Raw genomic sequence first — 12185 nt, 5'->3', positions numbered from 1 at the left:
CCCTCACGACCCGCTCTCGACGGGAGACTGAGAGAGAAGGCGGGCGCAAGAGAGAGAGGGGTGCGCGCGCAGCTGCAGCGAGCGAGGAGAGCGGAGGAGCGAGCGAAGGGGGAGGAGGTATAGGCGCGTTACCATAGAGAAATAAAGGTTAAGAGTGGACACTCCCGTAGACCCCAGCGGCCCAATCGACCCTAGCACACCTAGTGGTTGGTGAGAGCAAGTGGCGTGCGCTTCCTGTTTCGGTTTCACTGGCGCAAATTTTGAATTACTTTGCATAACCGACGTTTGGCTATGACGAAAGTTCATGATTTCAGACCACTATTCATCGCCCAAATGGATAGTTTTTGTAGGTCGTTTTGATTTAGCGATTCCCTGTTTTGTTTTGTTCAGTGGTTCGTGCGAATCGGTCGTGACGTAATTTTTATTTCGATTAAGTTATAATAAAAATAGATGCAGGTAATGATAATTCACTACAGTTTTATTCATCGCGCTTGTGTTTTTCTTTTGGAACGAGTGATCAATGTATATATCAGTCAAAGAGACAGAGTATCCGTAATGTTTTATTCAAAGGCAAGGTAGAGTCTGAGAATATAAAAAGCACAATATGACAAAGGTAGACACCAAATGCATCTCGCCTTACAAATAAATTGTAACAAATACAGAGAGAACACAGACAACGCACACATCGCTAGAGTTGGCAGAAGCCGAGAAGCTGCTGAAGTATGACACACCGGGCCAGAGGGTAAGTAAGGATCTATGGCAAAAACACAGCGCACAATGCTGATGAAGAAGGAAGAAGTGACATATACACAGCAATGAAGTCGCGAATCACGCCTGGGGTTAACAGAAATAATGCATAGAAAAAAAGAGCACACAGAAACCACACGACACAATATAGCAGAAAGGCAAAGGTGCAGTGTGCTGGCTGTGCTTAAGAACAGCTAGTCCAAAATGAAAAAAAGCAGACTTGATGCCTGCTTGTCCTCAGAAAGGTAGGGCTTTGCAGCTTGCTCACTACGTGAAAGACAAACTTTATGCTACAACACTGGCAGGTTTTGTGGCTTTTGTTATGCGTCGCCTTCATCAAAAACTTAAGATCCCAAGTGATTTGCGTCTGGGTGTTGCTGTGACGCTTGCGAGCTAAAATAGATTGTAGTCATCACTTATCCAGAATTGTGGACCTTAATTGGTGCTACGAGAGCGGTATTACAGGGCTAATAAATAGCAGAAGGAAACCACTTTGGCTCATTATTTTTCACAAAGGCTCTACATCGTACGTTATCACTCACAAGCTATATAAAAATAAAATGGCAGCGTCCGCAGCCCCATCAAACGCTACAAGTTTAAGTATTCATTTGAAAATTTTGATGGGCGAGATGAGGAGGTTGATGAGAAGCTAAAATTTGAAAAGCGTGATAACGTGAACCGTGCCCACTTCATACTGTGTTCCTTACCCGCTCGAAGACATTTCAACAAGCGGTTTTGTTATCGATATATTACTTGAGCTGGAGAGATAAAGCATACACAGTGACCAAGCGAGCCACAGTAAAGTGTACAGTTCGCCCGCATTTGCTACAAAAATACAGACAGGATACCCAACATTCTTTTTAAGGTTATGCAAATCACTTCGAGCGAATACACAGTGTCCCTACTCCTCATAGCGGGTAACCTAAACAATGTATGCAACGAAGGAGTGGCTAGTCCAGTTGAGCTGAATATAAGCATATAAGACCATAATGAAGTCTGCTGTAACGAAGTAATAACATAACAAAGTTATTGCAGGATTCGGCTCAACTCGAATACTTTAGTGTAAACCCGCCGCTAATTGCTAACCTTTGAACTTGTCAAGCTGTATGCTTGAGATTGAAGACTGGAACCTAACCCTATCTAAGTTTCGGTTCACAAAACGCACATGCCAACATAAACGAACACGGCAAAACATTTTCAGAAACTTCGCGCGACACCCAGCAGAGCAGAAATGAAAATCGCCAACACTTGACAGATGGTGATACAAAACATCGCACACTTTCAGGTGATGTGCAGTGGCCTCAATTATGGCAAGAAAGTGAGGTTCAAGTTGTTGTACGTATGCAAAAGCTGCTTCTGATGGCACAGTGAGATTCCCAAAAAGTTTGCTGGGGACGTGGTATGCTTTGAGCATTGTGAAATACTGGTGGGTACTCTTAAGCGTCTCACTGTCGTCTTTCAGTAACTGTGGGCAACTGCAACCGTCACATGCATTCCGAAGGAAGTGTTTGATGAGAAAACCAGCTACATAATATGCAGCGGAGTCATCGATAATATGAGAGTGAACGTTTGTCACAAGTTCAGAGAGATCGTCTAGAGCGGGAAAGTCGTCAGGCTGTGGCTGTGCACACTCCTCATTATCCACAAGAGACGCACTGGTGAGGGAGAATGGCGAGAGCTGCTCCTGGAGGAGGTCACATTCATCATCCTCGACATTTCCGTATTCTGACAGCTTGAAGAGTTTTCTTATGCAGATGTGCTTCAGGCCACAAATAAATTGTGCTACATTGGGGTTGGTGTTGCAACCCTGTTTTTGCCTTATGTGGCCAAATATGTTCTCCAGAGGATCCTGTTGAAGCCTGCGTGTTAACAGGTATTCAAAATTGTAATTTTTGGAGAGGTCGTCCCATAGTTGACAAATTGCCTGAATTGTAATTTGCCAACCTACGATGGTTTGTGGTTGACGTCTGCCAACAAACTGATGCAATCCAGGAAAGCTGGCCTCGGAGGAAGTCAATCAGCTCTGAATCATTTTTCATGATTGCATGCCGCAGCTTTTGCGAAGTTTTTTTTTTACTCGAGCTGTTCAAGGCATCGAAAATCCTGTCCATACGATCACAAAATTGAGCTGTAGTGATGGCCGAGGCAGGCAGCACCTTCGCATACACCAATGCCGTGATAGCAATCGAAACTGATGCACTGAGGACCTGAGTTGCTCTGCTGACCTTCATATTAAAAAAAGGTTTCTGATGAACGTGCCGTTCAGTCAACTTTGGAGCCAATCGCAACCGCAACTCATGTGAGGATTGGTAAAGGCTTACAATGTGCGACCAGTTAACGATGTCATCCCCAATGTATAACTTGTGTGCTTGGACATTATTGCGCGTTGTTTTAATTAAATGCGGAACATCAAAAATGTATTATACCCGCTCACCATTAACTTCAAAAAAAGGCTTTGCTACAGTCACTCTTAGTTGGTTAGCGAGACTTACATTTGAACTGCCCTGGTCACAAATGACTGCTTTCACTGCAATATTAATGCTCCTAAGCTCCAAAATGAGTGACACCAGCAAGTTATGCATAACAGATGATGGTGTTGATGTGTGCTCTATAGTAAAAGCAACCGGTTGAACCCACTTTCTCGAAACGCCAACAAGAAGAAAAACCAGTGCTCGATCAGCGATGGTTGAAGTGCGATGAGTGCCATCATCTGTAAAACCCTGGGCAACGTCTCTTGCAGCATCATAGTACAAATTCTTTTTGAGTGCTATTTCGTCGAAAACTAAAGCGCACACTCGGTCCCGTTCATTCCAAGCTTGAGTATTTGTTGCAATGGAAGAAAGGATTCCTAGAATTATGCCTGGAGTCATCTTTACATTAGCTAGCCACCTCCCTAATGAACGCCGGGAGGGCAAAGAAAAATATGGAGCCAGAAATCGGTATGCTCGCGGACCTCGGAAGTTTAAGTGAAGAGCAAATTTCTTGAACCACACGGGAAACCGCTTGCCCTTGCGTTTGGGCCTCAAGCGAACATGTGCAGAAAGAAGTTTAAAAACCTCCTCGGTGACGTGCGGTCGGATAACTTCAAAAGCCTTTGAAGTCGATGACGGTGCTTGGTGAGGCTGTCTCCGCAGTCTTTTGATAGTTTTCCGCTGTGCTGCTACTTTGGCTTGCAGATGTTTAATGGTTTGCTTGTACTTCATTGATGGAGACATTGTCGCTGGCACACAGGAACGCACTGCAATAAACAAAAAAAATGGATGTAAAAGCGAAGAACAACTAATCCCATACGAGCACTTTCCTCGCTCTTTCAGACCCAAGGTGCACAACTTTCTGTGGTGCAAAGTTTTCGATTCCACTACCTAAAAACAAACCATTCACAATGTTGACAATGCACAAAAAATAAAAATCACTGAGAGCCCACCCTTACATTTTGTAAGTGCACACGTAGTGTCCTTTTGAGGATAGTTTCCTCAGAATGTCCTAAACATAAAATAGCACATTAAAATAGCTGCAATAAAAGCATAGTCACCATTTTTTCTAGGGTACTCGGGCGTGGAGCTGTTGGCGGAGACGTCTTCTGGAGGGTTTTGTGAAGCTTGTTCAGTGCCTCGGACAGTGCTGTCGGAACAATCTTGCGAGCGGCCTGCGGAAGTCTCTATATCAATCCACTCTGGTGTTGAAGTGAACATACAACTTACCGGTCACACAAGTTCCTTTTGTGACAGCTGAATGACTGGTTAAGGTTTTCTCCGGCAAGACGAAGTCAGCGGAAATTCTTTGACCAGCTACAAGGGAGCTGCCACCTGCAGAGGTTTGTTCAACAGTCAATTTCGATAAAAAAAAGAAATCGCGACACTGAACGCACCCTGTTCATCGGGGCACCTCAATGTGTGGGAGCCGCTTTTTGAAGCCTCTACCGCAGGTCCTGAAGAAATGAAATTACGACAATGTATCAGTAAGAGGCTTAAAATAACACAAACTGAAGGTCATCCGCACCTTGCAGTGCAGCTTCTGCAGCCATGTCACAGTCACTACTTGAAGCGACGCTCAGAGAACCTGCATATATGTACAGTTGGTACAAGTTACAAAGCTTGTAGCATGGGGAAACTTAAACAGCTCTTTCAAACGCATAAATTGGTCGAACGTGGAAGAAAAGAGAAGGCACCAACTAGGAAACAAGTAGTTTGTGATTTTTGGAATTATCAACAGTGGCAGCTTTCACTGATGAAAGGTATACGTACATGTGCACTCAGGCTTGAAGATAACATGAAATAGCCCTTTAAAGTCTTTTAAAACAAGATGCGCAGGTCAAGAGCATCAAAAAACAACAGAAATGTAAAGCTGCTGTTAGGAAGTTGATAGCCCACAATTCACAAAATTTAAGACTTTCCAAGTGTTACTTCTATAGTGAGGCTTCTCCATCGGCTACAAAGATCTTCACGGTTAACTGTCGCCACTGATTCAATACAAGTGGCTGCTATTGCACATATTTGAGCTTCAGTCAATCACTTACATGGTGCAGCTGGTTGCACACTGTGAACAGCCATTCTTGTAAGCCTTGTGTGCCCAGGGTCCATGAAACTTTGAGCAGTAAAATGGTCGCTACAAACCCTGTACGTTACGTACAATAGGCTGGCCGGCTTACTAAGGAGATCATCGCGTCCAGCATACTGCATCCATGCTTTCATCCTGCATTGGCAATGAACTATCCGCTAAAAAGGGAAGTGCTTGAATAGTGATTTTTTATTGTTACCCTCACTGAGCAAGTACGAACAGTAAGCCTAAAGACATGCAAACCATACAAAAGCTTTAACACGCCTGCCGTCCCGTGGTATGCAGAAGAAACTCGTCCCAGGCTTCTTGTGGGTTCTGCCATTGTTGAAGCACCACGATACACAGCAGTAGCTGCTGTAGCTTGGACCGCCGGACGGCATGGCGTCAGCGCGGTCTGAAAATGTTAGTAAGTGGATGCCTCGCTGTCAAATTACGAAAAAGATATGTGCACGTCATAAGTGTACCAACAAACCCCTTTGAATGATTAGCTAATCGATGCACAATACAAAACCAGTGATACATCTCTGACCCATAAAACTCTGACTTGCAAAGATATACGTCAAGACCACGTACAAAGATCTCCAGAAGTTTCCAGGCCGCTATCCCTTGTAATGCAATGGTATCGTGGCCTGGGAACTTTAGAACACCTTCGTATGTACGCAGTATCAGCAGTACCTTGGGAAGAAAAATCGTAGTTGAAATTTATGCGGTAAAATTATATTGGAAACGTCAAAAACATTTGTGAGCAGCTTGCACTAGTGGCACAAGGCTAGCGAAGAAACGAAGATGATGGCCACTTGGCTAGTCCAGATTTGCCTCCGGTACACCAAGAATTATTCGTGTTCCGAGCCTTCGGGAAACGCGTCGTGAAGCATGCGAGGCCCAGCGAACGCTTCTCAATACTTTGCATCGAGCCTATGACCTAGCTGCCCAGCTATGCTCAGCGCACAGACGCTCGCGTCCGTGGCAGACGCAGCAGCGGTCGCCTCGGCTTGACGCCGTGCCGCCTTTGCTATATTGCATACGTTGCACAATGTTCCCGTCTAGCCGCCGCATAGAGCCACAAACTTTCTTTTTAGCGAACCTCCCAGTCCTTACAAGCTTCAGAAAAAGGTTGCAACTGCGTGAATGAGACGCCATGTAAGAAACAAACTCGCACACTCGAAGCGCAACGTGTGTGTGTGCATCTTTCTATGTTTGTTGCATGGTGTCTTATTCGCGCAAGTGTAACCGTTTTCTAAAAAAATGACCCAACAAGGCCAACAACATGTCATTCAACAAGCTTCGCTTGAAAACGTGCCTCACCTGCTATCTCACGCACAAAAACGCCGACGCAGCCGACGTTGACAAAAGCGACGAAAGCTTCTCGCTGTCAGTCATGCATGGGCTTGTCGCTGGGTAGATGGTGTTTATGACAGTACGGCTGAAGAAAAATAATCGCGTAAGGTGTGTTGAATAAATTGTTTTTATGTATAAAGAACATACAAAATTTGGGCGTATAATTATTATTTTGTAAAAACAATTCTGTTGCATTGATTATAACTGTTTTTTGTTTGCGCTAGCGTTCTCTGACGTTTGGTGAGAGCACTAGTTCGTTACGTAGTCGTGACGCACTTCCTGAGGCCAGGTTTCGCGGAGTGTCCGCTCTTGTCTTCTTCTTTCTCTATGGCGTTACTGACACCGATATCAGCGTCGCGTCCGTGGCTTATTCGGTAGAGCGTCGCGCTGCGGCCCGCCAAGTCCTCTTTCTTTTAAAGATAGAGAGAAGACTGCGGACGCCGCCGACGGCGGTGGATGGTTTGGGGTCGCTTATAAAGTGTATTCACACTTAAAAAAAGCTTAGCGTGCAACTTGCCGTGTTTATCGTAAACGCCGGCAGTGCAAGAGTACAACACCCATACGCAGAGATTTCGTCAACCGTATCGCGGCAGAACAGCGTGTTGAAATCCGTTCCGTTGGTTTCGGATAGCACCGGCGCACGCGGTGCGCAGGCCACGTGCTTTTTGAGACAGAGAGGGAGTCGCTCCTTCTGCAGAAGTTCTGCATCGCATTCATATGTAAACAAGAAAGGAGAATTCGCCCAGTCAATATGTCCGACTTCCGGCTTCATCGCGGCTTCACAACGAGTGACGTCAGGGCCTCTCCTTACCTTTCCTTCCTCCGTGATAAAGATGGATAAGGGCACTGAGGAGAGGTTCTATCAGTGATGCCAACTCACAGATGCGTTTTATTCCTAGGTTGACTCTCGAAAAATCCCTAGATTGCTAGAAAAATTCCTGGATTATAGTTTTAATGTAATTGTTTAGACTAATTGACTCCCAAAAAAGTATTAAGATAGTCAGCTTTGCATCCAAGTACTTCTGAACCTTCTTAAGAGTAAAAATCATCATTAGCCATTTTTAAGGTATTTTTTCAACACGTTTTCTGGAGTGTCAGTGCTGCCAACCTGCTGCCAACGAGACGGATTTGCATGTGGAATTCACTTTGCACACGCATTGAGACATAGATGTTATTATTCGGTCAACCGCAAGTTCGTCGCGCCTTTCTCATATTTGCAGCTTGACAGCTGATGCATTATTCTTAATTTTCCACGCTTGCAATCTCTGTTGCAACATTTTCAGAAGATGTAAATGGGCACTCTATTACTGGCCGATAGCTACTCCTTTCCTCTGTACTTCCAATCAGCTCCACGCGTTCATGTATAAAGGGCATGGAAAGACTGAAACACCCGGACAGACTCCTTCATCACACTGTTTGCAGAATATTGAAACCGTACCACCTTACAAAATCTTCAGTCTTAATTTCTTCTGTTCTTCTATAAGATTCCTCGATATTTCACATGGACATTGCTCGGTGAAAGCACACAGAGAGTGTATTCTTGACACGTGTTTATGCGCTCTACAAGATAAAGTTTATCTTCGTTTCACAAAGCAGCGATCACCCTGGGAGCTCATAATATGCACGTGTTTAACTCTTACGACTACATACCTTAATTTTCTGCAATATTCAGACTATAACATTCTCGCATTACAAAACTGCTATCCCCTTCACTCGATTCATTAGAACTCTAAAACTATCCTATATAAAAACATGAAATGGCCCAAATTATCATTTTTTACAACCTTTCTAGTTGAAAGAGAGTGGCCACTTAGTAATGCCTTGCATCAGGCCGCGAAATGTCACATTACCACAGCCTTATAAAAATCCCTAGATTAAACAAAAAAAGATGCCAGATCCTTAAATGAGGTGGAAAATCTCTAAATCTAGAGATAAATCCCTAAAGTTGGCATCACTGGGCCCTATCGTATCCCAATGCTAACCAATGCATTGCGAGGTGTGTGGCGGAAGTGACGTCAAATTTATGGGGCAAACAAACCGGTATGGGGCAAACAAAACAGCAGCGCTGGTTTGCTTCTGTGTGGACTCGATAGTCCCGGCGTAAACTTAACTCGTATTGTATGGCTTGCATGCAGTAAAATGTTGCAAGCACACCTTTCCCAGACTGTTTTTCCGTGGCAGGTCCGAGCGCGGCGTGCTGAAATACTTCGTGGAGTGTTTTTGTGCAACAGCACAGAAAGCACTGGTACATGTCGTAATCAAAATCATTCAGCCTCTGCATCATCATATTCGAACTCAACATGCAGTGACTTACTCATTCTGTTCACTGTAAGGCCTTTTTTTTTTCTTAGCCAGATTTTCCGATCTACGAGCCAATTAGCATCTCTTTGCTCGTATATAATGTCAGTGTGGCAATGCACGATTTTGACAGCTTGCTTCGTAGCTATTCCATGAAACGCCAGCCTAGTACTTGACGTACTTCACGTTGATAAGAAGGCACCAGAGTATTGTATACGCGATCGTGCACGTAAAGTGTGCAATTTCAGTGCGCACACATCTAACACGCAGCGAGCGCACACTGTACAATACATACACATTCAGTCCGATAACAAGAAAAGATTATTGTCCTTCCGTATGAACGACACAACTTCTAAAAACGCGACATGATGCCTACGACACTAAAAATGAAATTTCGCATGTGTTCTCAGTTTACACAATGAGTAAGAACCAACGGAGCATACAGCTGAGAGCTCCGCATGCAAATACCATGCATTATTGATCAACAGTGAGGCGAACATACGTGAACAGTGCCACCAGGTACATCCGGCGGTGCACGCGATTTGCACCTGGGCACCGCACAGCTTTCCTAAAATGAGCAAAAGAAACAGCACTCGTTAATTGACTTGCTGCTGGCAGAGAACATCTACCACTCCGCCGGCGCCGCTTGCAAGGCCACTGCGGCTGCTGCTCGCCGGAAATCGCGAAGTGTTGATTTTCTTCTCCGCTAGGATGTAGTGTGGGTGTTTGCGAGAAAAGGAACACAGGCCCTTGTGGCTAGCATTTTTGGATATCAAGGAAGCGTAGGATAGCGTGGTTCAAGAGGTCTTGTGGGGAATACTGGACACACTAGGTGCGGAGGATTGAGTCACTAAGCTAACAATATCTATAAAAGTAACAAGGTAGCTATAAAATGGGAAAAACAGGTATTTGAGTACACAGAGATAAAACGGGGGCTTATAATTAGGTAGAGGTGTCCTCTGTCACCCTTGTTATTCATGATGTAGTACCTACAAAGATTAGAGGCCAAATTAGAGGGGAGTGGACTTGGCTTTAACCTCTCTTTCGTCAAACAAGGAAAACTCATTGAACAGGCATTACCAGCGTTGATGTACGCAGATAATATAGTGGTTATGGCCGACAACAAGGAAGATTTGCAGACATTTATGAACATCTCTGCCGTAATGAGGGAGATAAGTTAGATTTGAGGTTCAGTAAGGAAAAATCAGCAGTCATGATTTTTAATGATAATGAAGGTAGTGATCGAGCTTACGATACAGGAGGTCACGCTAGAGATAACGAATAAATACAAATATCTGGGCGTATGGATAAGCAATGGGACCGAGTATCTAAGGGAACACGAAATATACGTAACCACTAAAGGAACCAGGAATGCAGCGGTGATGAAAAATAGGGCAGTGTGAAATTGCAATATCATACTTATAGGTATGACGGGGTAAGATGAATTTGGTAAGGTGTCATAGTTCCTGGTCTGACTTTCGGCAATGCAGTACTTGTGCCTGAGATCAGAGGTTCAAGCAAGATTAGAAATTAAGCAACGAGGAATAGGTAGGCTTGCTTTAGGAGCTCACAGGAATACACCAAATCAGGGAGCATAACGTGATATGGGATGGACATCATTCAAGGGCAGGGAAGCTAGCAGGAAGATAAAATTTGAGAAGCAATTGAAAGAAATGGGGGAGGAGCGTTGGGCTAGGAAGGTATTTAGCTACTTGTACATGAAGAATGTCGATACAAAATGGAGGAAGCGAACCAGAAAATTGACTGGTAAATACTTGGAAAAGAGCAGGGGGCCAAACCAAAAAGAATATATCGGTTAAGAAGAAGGTGAAGGAAGCTGAGACCGATATGTGGAGAATTGGCATGATTAAGAAGTCCGCACTAGAGATATATCGAACTTTTAAGCAAGAAATTGCCAAGGAAATTATCTATGATAATACTCGGGGTAGTTCTCTACTGTTTGAGGCCAGGATGGGAGTATTGCGAACCAAGACATATCGGGCCAAATACGAAGGGGTAGACACGGTATGGAGTGCGTGTGGATAGGAGGGAAAAACTGCCAAACACTTGATAATGTTCTGTAAAGGGCTTCACCCTACTCAGACAACACAAACACAACCTCAGGACGTCCTCAGTATGCCTCCGTGAGGACAATATGACGCCCTCAGAATGTCCTCTTATGGTACTAGAAAGGCACTTATCTCGTCCCCTTGTCCATACACATAACAACCTCAGCACACCCTCAAAACAACAATTCAGGACCTTTTCAGTATCTTTTCAGAACAACGGTAGCGTGGCCGGTTCGGTACTGTGGGCAGTGATACTACTTATGATTTACTTCTTTTCATATTTCCATACATCAAAAGAAAAACACCTGCGAGGTCTCGAGTATATATACTGTATTGATAAACAGAGAGGTGACAGTGCTGGACTATTAGAGTAAAACAAACAAAGCTTGTTGACTGAAATTTATTTATTTAACAGTAATTAATCACAACTGACAGCTTTGTCAGGCATTCGAGTACGCGTATAGTCTGAAAAAAGAAAAGCAGTATCAAGGCAGTCAACACAGCTCAATCAACTACGTTTGTAATCTTCCTTGAAAGTTTGACACAGTGTCCTTATCACCACGTGTATCGCGCCCAATGCACTCACTAGTATTAGAGGCTCCGCTCTGACAGCCTATCAGTGCACTCAGCACGGGCGTTGACTTGACTTGCCCGAGGTCGGGCCATGTGTCAGATGCAGAAGTCGATCCTTTCACATTGGGGCCAGGCTGCTTCGAAGCCCAATTGATCGCGATTGTCTGTTGTTCCAGGCTGCTTCGAACCACTCCTCGCCGCGGTCGGCTGGTGACAATGCATCCATGATCAGTCTGAACGTTGAGCAGCCCAGTGCACCCATCAACACGGCAATTTACCTACCGTCATCACCCACCTATTCTAGTAACGTTGGTCATCACCTACGACTTACACTCTCACACATATCTTACTTTTAACCATGCGCACAAACAACAAAGGACATGATGCCGCTGCTGCCGCATAGTCAATGGTTGCCAGCTGCTAGTTTGTTATTACGCGATACAGCGGCGTATGATGACTAATTTAAAGCTGTGACATTTAAGAACACACTGTTCCGAATGGACATTTCGCAATACCGTGTTCAATATCTAAGCCAATCGACTATGTGTGTCTCATTAAGCGCAACGCATTACTTAAAAATTTTCTGCAAAAAAAAAAAAAACG

General features: G+C 44.3%; 1 protein-coding gene across 1 annotated transcript; it reads right to left on the bottom strand.

The window, feature by feature from the left end:
• Positions 1-547: 547 nt before the first annotated feature.
• On the bottom strand, positions 548-12003 carry LOC142776104 (uncharacterized). Its single transcript, XM_075879068.1, has 6 exons — positions 5264-12003; positions 4747-4806; positions 4616-4675; positions 4449-4553; positions 4280-4393; positions 548-3985 (listed from the first exon to the last, which is right to left on the bottom strand). The coding sequence occupies exons 1-6, from the start codon at positions 5436-5438 to the stop codon at positions 3168-3170; spliced, it is 1332 nt and encodes a 443-aa protein (XP_075735183.1). The 5' UTR covers positions 5439-12003; the 3' UTR covers positions 548-3167.
• Positions 12004-12185: the final 182 nt, after the last annotated feature.

The sequence above is a fragment of the Rhipicephalus microplus genome, chromosome X (genome assembly GCF_043290135.1).
Source record: "Rhipicephalus microplus isolate Deutch F79 chromosome X, USDA_Rmic, whole genome shotgun sequence".
Classification (NCBI taxonomy): Eukaryota; Metazoa; Arthropoda; class Arachnida; order Ixodida; family Ixodidae; genus Rhipicephalus; species Rhipicephalus microplus.
The sequence above is the reverse complement of the archived record's forward strand: the minus strand, read 5'-3'. Positions and strand labels throughout refer to the sequence as shown.